Source organism: Ursus maritimus, unplaced genomic scaffold (assembly GCF_017311325.1).
Source record: "Ursus maritimus isolate PB19 unplaced genomic scaffold, ASM1731132v1 scaffold_8, whole genome shotgun sequence".
In the NCBI taxonomy this organism is placed as follows: Eukaryota; Metazoa; Chordata; class Mammalia; order Carnivora; family Ursidae; genus Ursus; species Ursus maritimus.
In genome coordinates, this window is record NW_024426996.1 from 57,802,077 (window position 1) to 57,820,598 (window position 18,522).

The window sequence follows — 18,522 nt, forward strand, 5'->3', positions numbered from 1 at the left end:
GCAACGCTGAGATTCCCTGAAGTTTGCTTATGAATTTCAGAGGGAGCATCTGAAATATAGAGTAACTGGAAAGTCAGATTCTCCACATGTTGAGCCATTAAATAAAATATTTGTCCTCAAAACTGTTCAGGAAGGCACATTGGGTAGAAGAGAGTTCATGAAGTCCAATCAATAAGTACGCTGGCTAAATGAAGTGCAAAAAATATTATAATGGATCCTTTGGCTCTTTGAAATCAATGGTAGGAGCCTTCGTTTAGAAAGAATGTGTGTCTGGGCAATAACATGCAGCAGTATTTCTCAAGCTGCTAAAATGAGAAAGGCTCACAGGCAGGCTTCTCTCCATGTAGCTATATTACATTTCGGTTCTTTTCTTCTCCTATCAAGGCAAGACAACTGCCTTTACCACCTCAGAAATGCCATGCCTTCTTCCCGTAGGAGGAAATGAAGGCCATGGCATTGATGCTAGAACATATATAGTAATTACAAATGGGCAGCAGGGGCAAATGGGGGCTTTCCGTTGCTTAATGACTAGGTCCATTATTAGCAAACTAAATATGCCAGCTTTTCAGTGAAAATAGACGTGTTACTTAATCCTACACTGAAATATGCACCATCTTTTATGCCTGTGTATTCCTAAATACATGAAGTGATTCCATATGTCAAATTAAAAATATATATTCTTATTTTAGTATGAAAAACAAATGACAATATTGTAAATGCTACCACCAATGGAGTCATCAATCTACCTCTGTAAGCCATATCTTCTTGCTGCGATTAAAAGATTTAACAGGTATGCGATTAAAAGATTTAACAGGGTGTAATACCTGAGTAGGAAGGACTTGGAAATTCCTTCTTGCAGATGAAATATATGCCCTTTAACTTGTTACACCAGTGATTTCAAAATTCTTTTCCAATTTATCTTAATTTGTTACTCTATCTAAGGAAGTTTCTTGTTCCTTTTTCTTTTATTCGAGTAACCTAAGTCATCATTCCACTGAAAAGTTCTTTTTTTCCTGTTTTTATTTTTGTAAGATTTTATTCATTTATTTGAGACAGACAGAGAGGAGAGATAGCAAGAGAGAGCACAAGAGGGTAGGAGAAGGAGAAGCAGGCTCCCCAGGAGCAGGGACCCCAAAGTGGGGCTTGATCCCAGGACCTCGAAGCATCTGCCTTAGGCTCAAGTCCTGATCCCATGGCCCTGGGGTTGAGCACGGACTTCCCTGCCCAGCAGGGAGTCTGTTCCTCCCTCTCCCTCTGACCTTCCCCCATGATTGTTCTTTCCCTTTCTTCTTTTGTTCTTTCCTTTCTTTCTCCCTTTCTCCCTTCCTTTTCTTTCCTTCTTCTTTCTTTCCTCCCTCCCCCTTCTTTCTTTCTCTTTTTCTTTCTTTCTCTCTGTCTCTCTCTCAAATGAATAAATAAAAATCTTTTTAAAAAGTGAAAAAAATAAATATGTCATAGGGAGGTAGGGGGCTTATGTTGCAGTTAAAAACATGTGTGCCCAAGTCTTGAAATAGCTAGGATTTTTTCTAATTTGTGTAATATAAAAATCATATTTAACACAATCTAATAGTTCTGAATATATTGATAGCAATATGGGTATGAAAGCATTTTTCCTATATTCATCCTTTAAAGAGGACTTTTTAAAAAAATCTCTGAGAGTTTGTTCATCCAGCCTAAGTTTTTAGCTTATTTTGAAATTTCCAACATTACTGAGACAATATTAAAAGTATTAAATAAACTGTTCAAACATCTTTTTAAGACTTACTTTACTGAATAGTTTGCATAGTTAAAAAGCTAATTGCTTTGTTTCTACAATCTTTAGGAGTCATGGGACCAACTCCAGAAGCAGGCTGCTAATGCTGTATTTTCTTATTCGTGTGCATAATTCCATTGAGGGAAGTACCTTCCCTACCTTGGAGGAGGGTGCAATGATGTGTGTGTGTGTGTGTGTGTGTGTAGAATGAACTACCAACGAGATACAGGCATAAGGAACAGAATTATCAGATACAACCAGTGAATAAAGCAGCTGGTATTAATCCCTACCCTATTTTGTGTACTATATTTTGTTAAGCAGCTCATGATATTGACTCTATTATTCTGTTATTCTGAAGAGAAAAAAAATCTATTACCCTTTTCCTGAATTTTATGATATAAAAACTTGCCTATTTCACTTATGATCCCAGGTCTCAACATTTACATCAAGCCACGAATTAGAGTGTTTTTTAATGATGAAATATAATACTGCTTTTCCAAAATTACAAAGAAAAATGCACCGTGTTTTATAAATCACACAATAAAAAGAGGGATTCTCATAATGTCCCTGAAAAATAGGTAAGGAATGGCTTTCTGCCTGTCTTAGATAATGACACAATAAGATCAATGATTTGCTCAAAACTACATAACAAACTAATGCTTCTACTAAATATAAAATAAAACTAATTTTCTACTTAAAGATGCTTTTAGAATAGAAATAATTATCACAGCTACAATAGGTTTCGTGAACATTGAATGCAGTAATGCAAATACAGCCCTACGGAGCTAATAGCAAAAAGCAAGAATGATAAATAATAACAACTCCTATGTATTGAATACCTAGTGTTATCAGTTATTAGCCATAATTTTACATATCTTCTTCCTGGTATCATCATCTACAAAACGCAGATTATATTACCTTCCTCAGTGATTCTACAAAGCAAATGAATATGCGGAACCCTCAGGTTAGCACTACTGTACCATAAAAGTATTAGTTTATTATTTCAATTTACCTTACCCTTTTTATCATTTATTTTTAGATACTTAATAAGGATACTATTTCATCATTCCAATAAACCTTAATGTAGGACTAATACCCACTTTATGGTATATTTTTCTTTTCTGGGGTTTCTCGCTTTGTGTGTTTATGTGCGAGCGGGAGTGAATAAGTCTGTAATTCATTTGTGACATTAGAAATACTTCATGATGACTTCCCTTTAAAATCCTTTCAGCCCTTTATGCTTGAACTGTATTGTAATTGGGGTGTTTTGCACTATACTCTGAAAATTATCTCAAATACTCCATAAAAGTTGATTTCTACAATTATAAATATATTTGGCTTAATTAGCAGCTTAAGTGGAGAAGCGACTAAAGTGCTATGAATCGGGGCCTAATTAGCAGAGTGTATCCATACTCTGATTGGCGATCGTCGTTACAAGGCTTTTCTTACTGCCATGAATATTTGAGAGTCGTCTGTAATCTCAGAGTTTTAAGAACTGTTCTGCTGCTGGGCGCTGAATGATCTTTAATAATTATTTGATGAATATCTCTGTGAGTTACTGGTTTCTGTCATTTACTACTCTTTCACAATAAATCCAGGAAAATATATGCAGGCCTCTTAAAGACAGAAGCCACTTAGCTGCAGAAAATAAATTTGAAACTATTAATAAGTTTTGTCTCCGGTTTTCACAGAATCATGTTAAATATTGGCATTTATTCATGATACACAGAGAGCCATGTACTCTTAGCCTTGAAAACCAATATGGATCTCAAAAGGGGCCAGGAAACAACTTACCTTTTGGGCAAAATATGTGAAGCCAGTGAACATTTTTGTAGGCAAGAAAACAATCACGCACTTACTAAATATTATGACATTGCAAGTTTGACGTGGAAAAGAAAAGGCTGTGGAACCAGAAAAAAACAGGAAAGTATATATAAACAAGTGAACATAGTAAAGTACTAACCTGATATAATTTTATTACATGCTAACTACCTAAAAGTGTATGTTCAGGTATAACTGCACACAACCCTTTAAGGAAGAGAAGAGAGTAGTTATTATAATTCTTGTTCCCATTCTATAAGTGAGTGAGGTCTTATGGGTCTTGATCCAGCTTCCCTTCCTGAAAATGTGGTGGAGCTGAACAAAAGCTCAAACTTCTGGCATCAATTCTTTGCAAATGTATGTATTATATATATAAATATACATATATATATTTACATGTATATAAATTATGCATAATATTGACATATATAATTCTTATATAGTATTATCATGTATTATACATTATAACACATAAGAATTACATTAGATTTAAGGATATTTTTAAATTGAAAATTTATAAAACAGACTTTTCTAAAAAGTTATCTCAAAAGGAATACAGAGACTTGGTCATCTGAAATGACTCAAACATAATGACTTTTGGTAAGGAAAATGAATCACTTGATCCTCGAAATGTCACAGATGAGGTATTACAAGGGAGAAAATGTGTATGGGATGGTGAAGTTGGGAAAGATAAAGACGTAAGGTTACTAGAATGCATAAAATAATTAAAAAATATGAAACCTCAGAGTCAATCTGTGGGACAGTCCTCTAATACTCCTTTAGGAATGAAATGTCAGAGAAATTCAGAACTTTTCATTTGGGTAAAGAAGAGTAATGTATTTTCCCTAGTATTTTCAAAAACTTAAAAAAAAAAAAAAGCAAAGGCTAAGTAATCAAGTCAAAAGTCCTGTACTTTGTGCTCTGAAATAAAATGTAGTTACTTAAGAAAAACACACATGAGGACCTCTAAACCCATGGACAATTGATAGAACTAATTTAATAGCTACTTGACCCTGAGGACATAGGTAATACTCAGACCCGGGCTACAAAAGAAAAGCATGTGCGTTTGATTTCACAAAAGAGGATAAAAACAGTCTGGGGCTGAAATAGGCAGGAATTAGATTTTAGATCTTCATTATTCTGGGAGAAAGAGATGAACCAATGTTGTCCAGGAGACTAGAAGTGCCTGTCAAAATTGAATTCTCAAAGAACTAGTGAAGGCTGAACACAATTGATCACACCAAATAAAGGGGAGGAAGCTTAAGGCGAAGAACTCTGATAAAATATGGTTCTCTGTGAACATGTTGCTTCCAATCACCTGTTTAAAGATGATGTATGGTTAACATTGCCCTGGCCAAAGTGAAGGGAAAAAATAAGGGTTGGTCCCTAAAACTCAATTTCCTCCAAGTATTTGTATAATTGAAGATTGGATTTATTTTAGGTGAGAATCATCTGAGAAATTACGAGTGTAGAAATAATGATGTTGAAAATTGCTTATCCGCCTGGGAGATGTTTTTGGTACACAGTTTTAAGTGTCAGGTGTCACCCACTCGAAAGTAACAGCAAGGTAAACAACAGATCTGATGAATAACTGGCTGACTGTTTAGATCATGCAAAGACACCTTACAGAATGGACCAGAAGCGAGGAGGGGAAATAAGTCTGCCTATATAAACATGCTTAAAGCTGATAATGAAAAAATAATGTACATATTTTAAGAAAAAGTATGCAAACTCCTTAAGAGATGGCCTTAAAGAGAAAACAAACAACAAAAACAACAAACACAAGGTAGGGACACAGGATCTCAATTGGTGCTCAGTCCTAAAAGATGCCCTGAATCTAGGGAGACAAAGCCATCTATTTTTCAGGAGATGATCCATTCCATGGTAGATGTGTTTCAGCAGACTTCATCTGGCCCCAATGGGTCTGGATGAAGTCCCTCTTCTGATCTCACCCTCACCAGGCAATCTTTAAAGAGATATGCTGACTTGCCTTGGGTCTCTTTAGAGATAAAGAGTACTCTCTGGGAGAAGCAGCAGGGATTTTCCTATTTTTGAATGGGATATTCTCCTGCTCAAAATTTGATAAACTGATGCCCAAGTTTGAAATCAGGATCTTGTAATATTGTTAATTGGTCTTGGCTCTGTACAATTCTGTGCACTGATAAAATTTTGATTTGGAGATTGAGAGGGAAAAAATTGTCAGGTACCACCCAGAGTCCATCTGGTATCCAGACAGGTAGTCTTTTCTTGGCACACCCTACATTCAAAGCTTCAGGACAATGGAGAGTGCATATGTCAGGCCAAAAAATTGATATTTCTAGAGATTTCTGATAAACCAAGTAAGTGTATGTGTGATTAGATAGGAGTTGCATTTTTATTTGGAAATTATTATGCAGCAATTGGTTAGATTATCTTGGGCTGGAAGAGACAAATTTTATCAATAAAGTCTCTAGTCATAATTCCTACTAAGCAACAATGAACACAAAGAAAGGAGAATAAATTTATGTGACATTGATGGTTGACCTTCCTTAGATAAAAACAACATCAAAAGTGACATCTGCCTGGCAAATCATTATTGGTAAGTCTTTGCACATAATGTATTTGGAGGCATTTCTTCCCCTGCATGGTGTACTAGCTGTGGTAAGCATCTCTGACATTGCATTTCTGTAGTGTTGTTTATATATAAAATAGCCTGGATTTGGACAGTCCTTGTACTAAGTTGTTTGAATTTATTTTTCAAGCAAGTTCTATTTTCATTATTTTCTGTTTTGAAGAGTATCTATTTGCACAGTATTACCAACCATTGATAGCACCCTTACACTGTCAGGAATCCTCTAATTACAAAATAAAAATGTTTGAAGATGACCAGGAAAATGTTATTATTGGATCTCAACAAAAAAGCAATTTAGTCAGACACTATTTAAATTTCAAGACAGTGAGATGGACAAATGATGGCCTAGTATAAAGTGAAATATAAAAGTGATATTAGAGGCCAAAACTCATTTTAAAAAGTAATTAATATATTACTCGAGGAAATATAGCAAAAGCTGTTACACAGAAATTTCAGACTCTGTAGTACATTCAGTAAATTTTGTAAAAATAAAATAATAATTCTGAACAATGGGAGCATAAGATGATTAGAAATTCATTAAGGAGCACCTGGGTGGTTCATTCGGTTGAGCATTCAACTCTTGGTTTTGGCTTAGGTCATGATCTCAGGGTCAGGTGATCGAGCCCCACGTCAGGTTCCATGCCCGGCACAGAGTCGCTTGAGGATTCTCTCCCTCTCCCTCTGCCCCTCCCTCCTCTCTCTCTCTCTCTTTCTCAAATAAATAAATAAGTCTTTAAAAAAAAAAAAAAGAAATTCGTTAAGATTGCTGTCAAGGGATGCAACACGCCCCTGCCTTTAATAATGACATTATAATGAACTTGTTTGATCTGAAAAAATATTCTCAAGTGTGTTTTTACACTATACTTCCTGGTCTTCAGCTTTCTTAGTCTCACTTCTACTGAATCTCTATCAGAAACATTGGGCCCTTAGACCACATAACTAAATTCAGCAATTTTTTTGGACACCCGTGTGTAGGGATTATTCCAGTTCTATCATCCTATGGTGAACAAGGCAAAGGCCCTGTCCTCAAGCAGCTTACAGCATCATCGGAGAAAAGAATGTATAGAATAATTGTATCTCTCAGTTGGATCTTCTAGTCCTTTTCCTTATCAAGCTCTGCATGATCATTTATCTGCTTTCTTCATCTCTGCATCACTGGACGTTTGATAACCACTACTCTCTTAATTCTAAGTTTCACCTCAGCCTGCCACATCTTGTTATCGCTTTTTAAAAATATCATTCACAGGCAACTTCACTGTAACTTACTTCTCCATGATTCTTTTATATATCAATGTTTTTTTCAGATTCCATGTTGGGTATCATCTCTGCTCAGTGGTATATGTTTCATTGATGGTCTCACTATTCCCAAGATTTCATAATCACCAGGAGCTAGTGACTCCAAAAACTATACTTCTGTGATTTCTGTATACTCCCTAGTTTCAGGTGGACATTTTCGTTGGCCTGCTAGATATCGTCTGAATTTTTCAAAGGTAACTTAAAGTCCACATGTCTTAATCAGATTCATTCTCCTGGAAATGTGCTATTGTTTCCATTTCTCCCAAGTTGGCAAAAAAGCACCACTGTTTCCCCACCCTCTCAGATTGATGTCCTTGACATCGCTCACTATTCTCTGTAAATTTACCCATACTTCTCTTAATCAAATCCCTACTTACCCATCTTTCAGAGCCTGGCTGTGGTTTTTCATATCCCCAACTCATCATCCTGTGGTTCTGGTAACATATAACCTCTCCATAGAGCCTCCCGTGCCTTTACTTTTAAATATCTACGTCTGCACACGTCATTCTCCACCACAATAGTCAAACGCTTAGGAGGCAGAGAGCATGTCTTATTCACCTTTGGATCCTTCATGGGAATTTGCACAGAGTAAATGCTCAACAAATGGTTATTAACTCAATGAATTCTTGGAGTGTTCCAAATTCCCTGCTCATTGTATACAATTTTCAGCTATGACAGCTATGACCTTTTGCTACAAATGCTGGGTTGGTGAAATTCAGCCTCATACTGAATAAAAACAATGGGCATAATTCAGTTTAGACTCTATGGCTCATAGGAATGCAACCTCAGAGAAGCTTACCACTCTCACATCATATGTGGGTTCCTGATTCCCTCATCGACATAGATGGTGAGCATTTCAGAGCAGAAATAAAATTGTAAAAGACATATTTTATAATAAAAATGAACACAAAGACAGTTGTAAACAGCAGGTTACTGTTTTACTATCTTTTATTACCAATACATTTTATAGCACTTGCCACAGTTTCATTTGAATACCCAGTATCAAAAATTAGGGTTGTTTTTTTTTTTTTGAGATTATCGTATTTTATCTATCGTATTTAGTTGAAAATCTGTTTAAAGGAAGCATTTAAATTTGCATGTGTTTCAAATATATCCTCATTTTGTAATAAACTTATAATTCTACTTCCTGGACAGTAATGAGAAGGCATGCAAAATAATGAGAGTAATGTAAAAAAAAAAAAAAAATCAACCTGCATAAATTAAGTAAAAACTTACCAGAAACAAGATTTAAAAACAAGGCAACCTATTGTCTATATTTCAGATAGAAAAGGAATGTGACATAAAGACAAATACCCATGAACTTAACTTGAATTTTAAGATAGCAATCACAAAAACAATTTGCAACCGCAACACAAGGAATGCGTTAGTTTTGCAAAAATAAAACTAATCTAATCCAATCTTCTGCAATCTACTCTAATCATCTTCTTAATTCGAGTAATATAATTGCTCTTCTGAAAAGAAATAATAATAACTTCAAAGGATTATTTACAGGCCCTTATTAAGTTTGAAAGGCCTTATTTAAATCACACAAAGTTTTATAAATTATCTATATTTATAAGCAGAGAGAGAACAGAGACATAAAATTAATCTGTTCTGTAGTTTCAACCTGGATTTACTGTGTGCTGCCAATTTCATCAAGGATCAATGCTAAAATTTTTGAAGTAATATGTTTAGGAACAAAAACAACCAAAGGAAGATATAGAAAAGAGAAAACAATAACTTGATTAGAAAAATTAAACAAATAATTTCACTTTATTTGGCTTAATGTAAAGCCTTCAGACCAATTTAGTAATTATTTTTAAATTATATAGAAGATGGGTAGGTAGAAAAAGGGGGTACAATGCAGACGGCATTTCAAGGCCTTCTTCCAGTCCAAGATGTTTTTTATAATGTAAAAATTTCAATGAGTGCATTTAAAATCATTTCATCTGTAGAATTTTCCTCTCCCTTCTCTGTACTTCACACTGCTCTGAACTTTTCTAAAGAGTTTTCCCCTTTTCACACTATAGTGGATTTATTGAAATCATGGTTATATCTCCCCAACACATGCACTTCAACTTCCTCAGCAGGCCTTGGTCATATTGTATTTTCAATACATGTTTGTTGAGTCAAATGAATAACTGCAGATTTGTCAGTATATAGTTACGCCATTAAACAAGAGCCAGGAATAATATTATTCTGCTTTGCTTTACTTAAGAAGATAATGCTTTTCTTACCAAAAAAAAAAAAAAAAAAAAAAAAATCCCCACTGTAGAAGAGGTAACAATAGAGAACGTTTAATCCTCGAAGAGGAATATTGAACCAGTCTCTCAACAAGGGGACTAACCTCTGAGGTTGAGTGCTAACTACGCTTTAAGAGATAAGTTCTAGTGTTTCTTTACCACATAAAAGATGCTTAAGAGTGTTGTCATATTTCAGCAACATCAAATTTTTCATACATATCTCCAGGAAAAAAAATCAGAAAAGGAATGGGAGGCACAGAGTCTACTGGCAAAAAAGAATGCAAAAAAACATGGAGATAATAACCTAACTAAAGAAGGAGCTAAACATAGAGTGCGTTATCTAACAAGTGTGCTGAAATTCAGATAAGCAAATGATTTGAGAGTCTGGAGGCAACAACGCCACTAACTGACCTCTAAAGTCACTTTGAGATTTGATGAGAGCTCATGCCATCCTCAAATGTCATAAGGGTTCAGTAGAATGATCTAGTTTTAAAGGACCAAATGAGAATAAAAAGGGTAATATGGCCACACATTTTATCAGTGTTAATTATTAATACCGAGATTAAAAAAGAAAGGGCTGAAGGTTCGGTAAGCATACTAATTGGACACTTTTTTTCAGCTTGTTTCCCTGTCAGTGTGAATATTTTATAGCAGCTCAAAGGAAAATATAGACCTGAAGAATATGCATTCAACTAGAGCATTGCGTATAAGGGTAAAAACATTTAAAAGTGAGAAAAGAATATAGGAAGGTTATAATGCCTTCTCCCCACCCTGAATGATGAAGAACACAAAGAATAGGGTTCATTTGATGCCAAAGGACAGAATCTTCTTTTCCCTTCATTTCAGATCCTTGAAACATATCTGCTCCTCAGTGTTACCCCTCGATGTGCCACAAAAATGAGGAATTGACTAAAAGGTATCCAAGGTGAGAATATGGTTCTTACCAATAATTTGAGAATTGCTATCTTTGTGAGACTAAACATTTTTATGATACTTTCATGATTAAGCTCTTCTGTTACGTCATATCTACCTGAAGTTAATAATAATCAAAATTATTTATCATTACTATTTGAATAGTAGTAAATAATTCTATTGCCAATGAATATGGGGAAATTACTGCTACTCATTATTTAGAAATTATTAGGTGCGGTTATTTCATTTAGTTGCTTCTGCAGTAGTATGATTTCTTATGGAAGGAAGTGAGGATAAGAGAGGTCAGAAAATTGTACTGCTAGGAAGAGGAAAAACCGGGATTCAAACCAATGACATCAGATTTCAAAACCTGCTTTTTAAACCACTATCCTCTATCCACAACATTGCCTCTTCTCTAGGACCGTATCTGCTTTGGATACTTTTAGATTGTGCTGCATGTTTACTGGAGAGCTGTTGCAGCATGCATCTCGATAGGAGACAACCTCTATAATTACTTTCTGTCTCTAATCACCATGAAGAAGCAGAAGTGAGTAAAGCCCTCCTGAAGTGGGGGCACGTGGACTTGGGAATAGTTGGGAGGCACAGAGCCATTTCACAGATGGCTAGAAAAGTAGAAAATGCGGTCCACCTCTGGCAATAGAGTGCCAGGCTGAAAAGCAGAACCACGCAAATGAATCGTTTCCAGGGTATGTTAGTCTCTTCCTGCAGAAATAAAAATTTAAAAAAGGGGGGGGGCATTTGCAGAGCATTTGTTTTGAGGTATTACGCTTATGCTGTTAACAAGTGTTTCAGCATCTTTGGAAAGATGGAAGACACAGTCTTGTTACTTAATTCAATCTAACTGAAAACAGTACAAGCCAACAGGGACTAGATGGCAGGAGCTTAAAAGTTGACTGTTGGAAATTGGGTAGGTGGGAGAAAAGTAGAGAGAGAGACCTTTATCCCACACAAAGTTATGAGTCTAGTCTCCACTCTCATTACCCTTGGTCATATAAAAATGGTGCTTCATTTCCAATTGATATTTCAATTATACTCATTTGTTTGTTTTTAAAATTTTTAAATTTTTATTTAAATTCAGTTAATTAACATAGAATGTATTGTTAGTTTCAGAGGTAAAGGTCAATGATTCATCAGTCTTATATAATATCCAGTGCTCATTACATCACGTGCCCTCCTTAATGTCCATCACCCAGTTACCCCATCTCCATCCCCACTCCCTCCAACAACACTCAGTATTTCTGAAAGCAATGTGAAAAGTCCACAGCAGATAAAAAAATGGATTCATGATGGACTGTACCATGGTTTAATCCTCTGAAACAGTGTACTCTAAACACTATTGAACACATGTGGAATGAGGAGAATGAATAAAACAATGATCAAGCCTAACTTATATATCCCTGAAAAAGTAAGACAGTTTGGAATTGGGGGACTCAGAAATATTAGTGTATAAAAATCACAATTATCTTTTAAATATCTGAGAAAATCAAGAGGCATAAAATTAATTAGGCATTTTATAGTGGCCAAATTTTTAACCTCGTTTAACTTTTTAAAATCTACCCAAAGCTCTCTTTCTGATTTGGAGAGTAAAAACATCTAGGAAAAACTGGATATAAAGAGAAAATCACAGATTGTGGGATCTGAGTAAGATTTTTAGAGTTGATTCTGTTAACTACCTTACAGGTGATTAGAAGCACATCCAGAAGGAGTAAGTGACCTACCCAATCCTAATGGCAAAATTGGGACTGCAGGTCAAATGGGGTGTCTCTTGTTAAACACTGTACATGGTTACAGGATACATAGCAAAGCCAAATTCGCCTTGCAAAGGTAATTCAGGGGGTAACTGAGAAGAAAAGGTTGACTATGGCATGAAGTCAAAGGTCAAGATAAATACTGACAATAGATTTAAAGAAACTGTTAAATACCACTCCTAGAGCAAATCTGAAGCTAACTGTGTGATGTAGAAAAGGGCAAGCTCTTGCATAGTCAATTTATGCTCTTAATGTGATGATGGTTTTAAGCTTACTATTTGGTTTTTACTTGAATTATGAATTCATTGCAGTAGGTTTCAATTATTTTAACGTTTTCATTATCAAATATTTTATCATTACTCAGCTTCCTACCATGAACCCCATATTTTAAAATATCTTATCCCTTTGGCTCAGTTCATGATCTCAGGGTTGTGAGATCAAGCCCTGCATTGGGCTCTGTGCTGGGTGTGGAATCTGCTTAAAATTCTCTCTCTCCTTCTCCCTCTGCCCCCCCTCCCATAATAAATAATAAAATAAAATAGTCTATCCCATTAGGGGTATTTTATTGAAATAATAAATAACCAATTTCCCCAATCTTATCAAAAGATTAACATGAAATATTGATAATAATTCATAAAGAGCAAAGAAAAATATATTACTGATGTTTTTCAAGAATTAATGTATATTTCATAAAAAATTCTTGAAATATTTTTAATGATAGCATTTCCATTACTGTTTTCCAGAGACCCATGGATGTAAGTACCCAGATCTGAACTTATTAAAATGGTGGGACTCATTCTAATTATTAGATTCACATTTCACAAAATTATGTCGGTCTTACAGTGTATTCTTTTTCCTAAGCTAAAAAGAGAATAAGACCTCATTCATCATTTGGCAGTAAGGTGGGTTGGAATGTAGGATTAAGCTTATTATAAAGTTTATTAATCCACAGGCCCTCTTTATGAGATTGTGTTTATTATGCTAAAGTCTAGGAAGCAAATAAAAGCTTTTGTAAAACATAAGTGCATTTCACTGCCTATCTACTTAAATTTTCCTTTTAGTTATTTTAGTTCTTTTTAGTTACTTCCTTACTACAGCATCTGTGACAACTTATTTTTATCATTAGCTATTCTAATGTATACCCAGGTAGCATCATGACATTGGAATGTTATATTACTGCACTGGAAATTATCTTCTAAACTTTACAGTGGAAGTTAATCCAAAAATCAGTTATAACTGCATTGTTTCACATAAGTCAAAATTCAAGGAAAATATTTGAGGTAATATTAATTAGCAACTAGGACAGCATTCAAAATGGTATTTTCATGGAAAATCCAATACAAATCCTGATTAAAACCTAACCAAGCAAAACACTGCAGATTACCTGGATTCCAATTAAATGTGACAAATGAATACCTGACAGGTTTCAATTCCAATTCTCTTTATGTCAAAATGATCCATTAATATTGAAGATGAAATTACCAGAATTCAAGCAATACAATTGTATTTTATGGCTAGATAGTAGTCTGAAAACTTGGACCCAACAACACTTATTCAAATGTCAACTGCTACATTTGGATAACCCAAAGTGAATCACATCTCCTTCTGTCATTACCTATAGATCAGGGCTAATATGAATCACAGCTAGCAGATGACAACTGCTTATAGAAAGCCGAATTGCAAGTGTCAGTCACGTGCAAAATCAGAAAAATCAGTTCTATTATGATAGTCTTTGCTGTTGACAAGACTAAAAACATGGTTATAAAAAAAATAACTAAAAGCCTTACTTGGGAAATGTTTCTCAGCAAACTTTCTAGTTTCTTAACAAGCTCACCTGTTAAGTTTTCCATGTATGTTTCCTAAAAAGTAACCGCTTTGTGTTTGCCATATATAATTATGTTTATTACTCGTCATTTCGTACTTATTTTAAAGGTGTTGAATCCCCTTAAGCTCAAAAAACAGAAAAATAACATTAAAATGTGATTATAATGCCAAAGATACAAAGTCCTTTCTGTTAATAAAGCTGACATCCAAAAATCAAGCCTTAATTATAAATTATGCTGTTTAATGTGAGATACTTTTTAAAACACAAAATTATATCATGAAAAGGTAATCACAGGTATAAGAATGTCCTTAAATTAGATCAATTCTGCCTTCCTAGGTGTGTGTGTGTGTGTGTATAATATTATTATAGTATTTTAAATTTTACTTTTATGCAAAGCATTTCAAACATATTCGCCTTAGAAATATATTCATCAGCAATGCAATTCATACCAAAATTTTTATAGTCATTTAAATAGACACTAAAAAAACTTAATTCTTAAAAAACCACATCAAACTCCCATCCACATAAGCATACACCACCATACACACAGATAAGCATGCCTTTATGGCCATAAGGCAAAATGCCATTTGAACTCTGGATTATTAATCAAGAGGGGTATCAATCATCAGACCCTGATATCATATCTTCTCACCCAGATAACAATGTGGAAAAATAATTATTTAACATATTTAGCCATAATTTCACTTGGGGTCATTTATAATCTATTCTCTCTAAGGTTGGATTTTAATATTCATAGGTAAACTTCAAGAAAAAAAATCAGGCTTTTCCTGCATTAATATGCTCTATTTGCATTCCATCACTAAAGAAACTGTTATATAACAAAAAGTTAGGATGTCTTATTTCGCTCGGGGGATGGGATGGTGAAAGACAAATCCATTTTGAGTTTTCACTAGAGGTAAAATGTGTGTGATTCCCCTTCCTTCCCCTACATATAACCAAATCTCTTTTTATACTTGAAATAATAATAAAATTAGTATGAACTTTACCATCCCATTACTTCACACAAACCTACTCCTCAGGCATTTACTTATAACCTGAAATCCAAAGAATACCTCATTTAATTGTTTTGGGGAACATAAACAAATGTGCAAAAGGTTCATAAGTACTATTTGCAATCTAACCATATAACTTAAAAGAAAGGGTATAGGAGACCAATTGTTGTGGTCCTCATGAGATCATTTCACAACAGGATAGGAACCTAGAGTACTCAAATTTGCTTTCTTCTCTTTACCTTGCATAAAAATGAGAAAAAAAAACACACAATGTATACTTAAACGAGAGGGGAGTTCTAATAGTATTTACAATATATTTTTGGAGAATAAGATAACACTGTTCTCCTTTTTTGACTCCATTTCAGCTATCACTCAAAAGGAGAGGTTCGCAGATGCTTTGATAAATACCTAGGAAAAGAAAGAGCAAGGTGTGTTTATTGACATTTCCTCTCACTAAGGCTGGACAATTGCAGTTGAAGAAATAGTTGCATGACAAAAATGAATAGAAGAAAACAATAACACAAGACCTTTCTCAGTTACTATTGTTTAGGTATTATGAATTAAGTTAGGGTTTTTTTTCATAGCAGGTACTACTCTGATTTATTTGGAAATGTGTTTATTTCTGACAGGCTGTTTTAAAATGAATGGTGTAAATTTGTTGAATTTTATCTATATGGTTATGTTTCTTTAATTCGGCATTTCTGTCCTTTAGCAAATATTTATTTTTTTAGATAAAATAGTTTTAGTGTCAACTATTTTATTTGGGTTTTCGACTGACCCTCGCGAGTCTACTTACTATGGCTCACTAGCGTGATTATGTGTGTGGATGCTGTGTTTGCCCCTACCATTTTCCATATGCTCTGCCTCACCAACACTGCCATCCGGCGTGGTCCTTTCATAGTTGTCCTCTGGGAGTGGAAGGGCACCCAGCCTTGGCCCTGATGAACTCTTACTGCTTGGTGTCTCTGACTCCTCCAGCCCGCTGTCATAGCAACTCTGCAGTGACCCCTGATGTGGGTCCTGAGGCTGACTCACAACAGAAAACGTCACTCTACGAAATGGCTGCAAAAGAAAAGATTCTGAATGTCACTAAAATACAAGATTGTAAATGATCTTATTAAAAAACACATACATTACATACATCAAGGACTACTGACGACTAATTCAATACAAAATGCTTAGAGATGTTGAAAACTATTTGGTTAACTATATTATCTGAGACAAGGCCTAGAACTTAGATTTTATTATGGAAAAAAAAAACAAACCCTGAAACTTCCCCTTCTGAAACAGAGATAAGAAAACGGCAATTTCACTAAAATACACATTTAAATCTATGTTAGTACCACATAGTCAACCTTTTCTATTCTGTAGTCTTCACTTCAAATATGCTTTTCACAAATAAACTCTATAAAAACAAGTGTCACTGATTTGGGAAGATAATAAATATTGAAGGAATCATTGTAAGAATTCACTTCTTAAAACTTCAATTTTAAAAACTTTGTCTATATGATATAATGGTTTTAAAATGAGTGTCCTGGCAGATGATGTAAACTATTAAAGGTACAACTGATAAATAGAAATTTAGATGCAGTGCTAGAAAACAGGAATATATTTCTTGCTTTAGTCATATTAAATATATTATCTATTGACCTTGAGATTGTAAGGGTGGTATTAAAATAATAAACTTTTCTTTAACCAGGGAATAGAAAATAAACCAAAAAGCTTAATCATATGCACTTACTATGACTGTTGATAATTTGTTCAAACACAAAAAGTTACATCATGTACGCTCTTTAAATTGTATCTTAAAAGTGTTGCATATTTGTATCCAGTTGGATCTCACAATTTACTATGATACTGAAGTTGGCTTCACTGAAGATTTACTATGTATGCAATTTACAGATTATTGTAACTACAAAATAAATTAAAAACTTTAGGCTCATTCAGGGAACAAACTAATCTCATGCATTGAAAGTGCTACATACATGATAACTGGAAAAAACAATACAAAAAGGTTCTGTAATATCTGTCTGAGATTATTCTCTGCAATAGTTGCATCCATTAAAAACTCTTGCATGATTTGAAAATGGCATAAATGTACTTTTTAAACCTATAACTCAGACTGGTTCTTTTTAAAATAAAGCGTAACATTAATGTTGCCAGAAACTACTGAGAAAGGTAAAAAACCTTTTTGCATTTTTATAACTTGAATGCTAATGGTATAAATTAGTAGTAACAACTGGGACCAGTATGATTTTTAAAGTGTTAAGGATAATCTACACATGTAGGTTATTAAAGGGAAAACTATGAAGAGTTACAGAATTTCCTCCAAATTTATAAATTAGTTTTGCTACAGACAAGCACATGCTTCCGCAAATCTTCCCTTTATCTTGTCTCAGAAGACTGGCCAGGAATATTGTCTATTATTGGCATTTCTAACTCAGTACCTTATCCTCCATGCACTTATTTGGAGTGTACAATCTTTATAAAATTCTCTTATTCATTCTATTTCAAAATCAAACTTTTAAAACCATTGAATCCCATTGTAAAGGAAAAACATTTAAAGCACATCCTCTTCTTTATAATGTCTCACTGAACTGGAACAGCAGTAAAACAATTATGAAATATTTCTAGTACAAACAGTATACACATCACAGCCCCAAATTTGCTGGCAATAAATTCTAGAAACATTTACTCTTATTTCACGAATAATTCTCACATTTCTTTACAATAGTATACAAGCAAATATAGAAATCGATTTGTATTTACTATGCTTTATCTTATGTGCACATATTTTCTTTTAATTTTTTTTCTATTTATCACTCCCAGCAAATTATCTGGATTTCTTCAGTCTCATCTCAGAAATAAGGCTGCTGATAGTTTCCTAAAACCACATTGTTCTGCACAAGGAAGATACTCAGTAAAACCTATTGAACACTGAGCTTTAAATGACAATGCTGAATTTAGGAAAGAACTCCAATGATCATTCACACGTATCACTTCAAGACATAGCAATGGGTTAATATATACATGTAAAGAAACAGAGAGAAAGAGAAAGGAAGGTCAAATGCTGTTCTTGATTCTACTTTAATGATTCTCAAATTTTTTAAAATCAGTCTTCATTAAGCCAAGAGGAAAGATCAAAATGAATACAGAAATACATAATTTGTACTAATAAATTGACAAGGGAAAGTATACAAGAAATTATGAGAAATGTTCCAATTTGAAATAAAAATAGAAAAGAGGGTGATGTTTAGCTGAAGGTAGTAAACTCAGAAT

The 18,522-nt window shown here is 34.2% G+C and overlaps 1 protein-coding gene across 1 annotated transcript in view; it reads right to left on the reverse strand.

Annotated features, from left to right (window-relative positions):
- PCDH7 (protocadherin 7) overlaps nt 1–18,522 on the reverse strand; it is a 403,732-nt gene that overhangs the window by 201,586 nt on the left and 183,624 nt on the right. Inside the window, exon 2 of the mRNA XM_040625075.1 lies at nt 16,089–16,305. Within this exon, the coding sequence (XP_040481009.1) occupies nt 16,089–16,305 (217 nt within the window). The remainder of the gene's footprint in view (nt 1–16,088; nt 16,306–18,522) is intronic.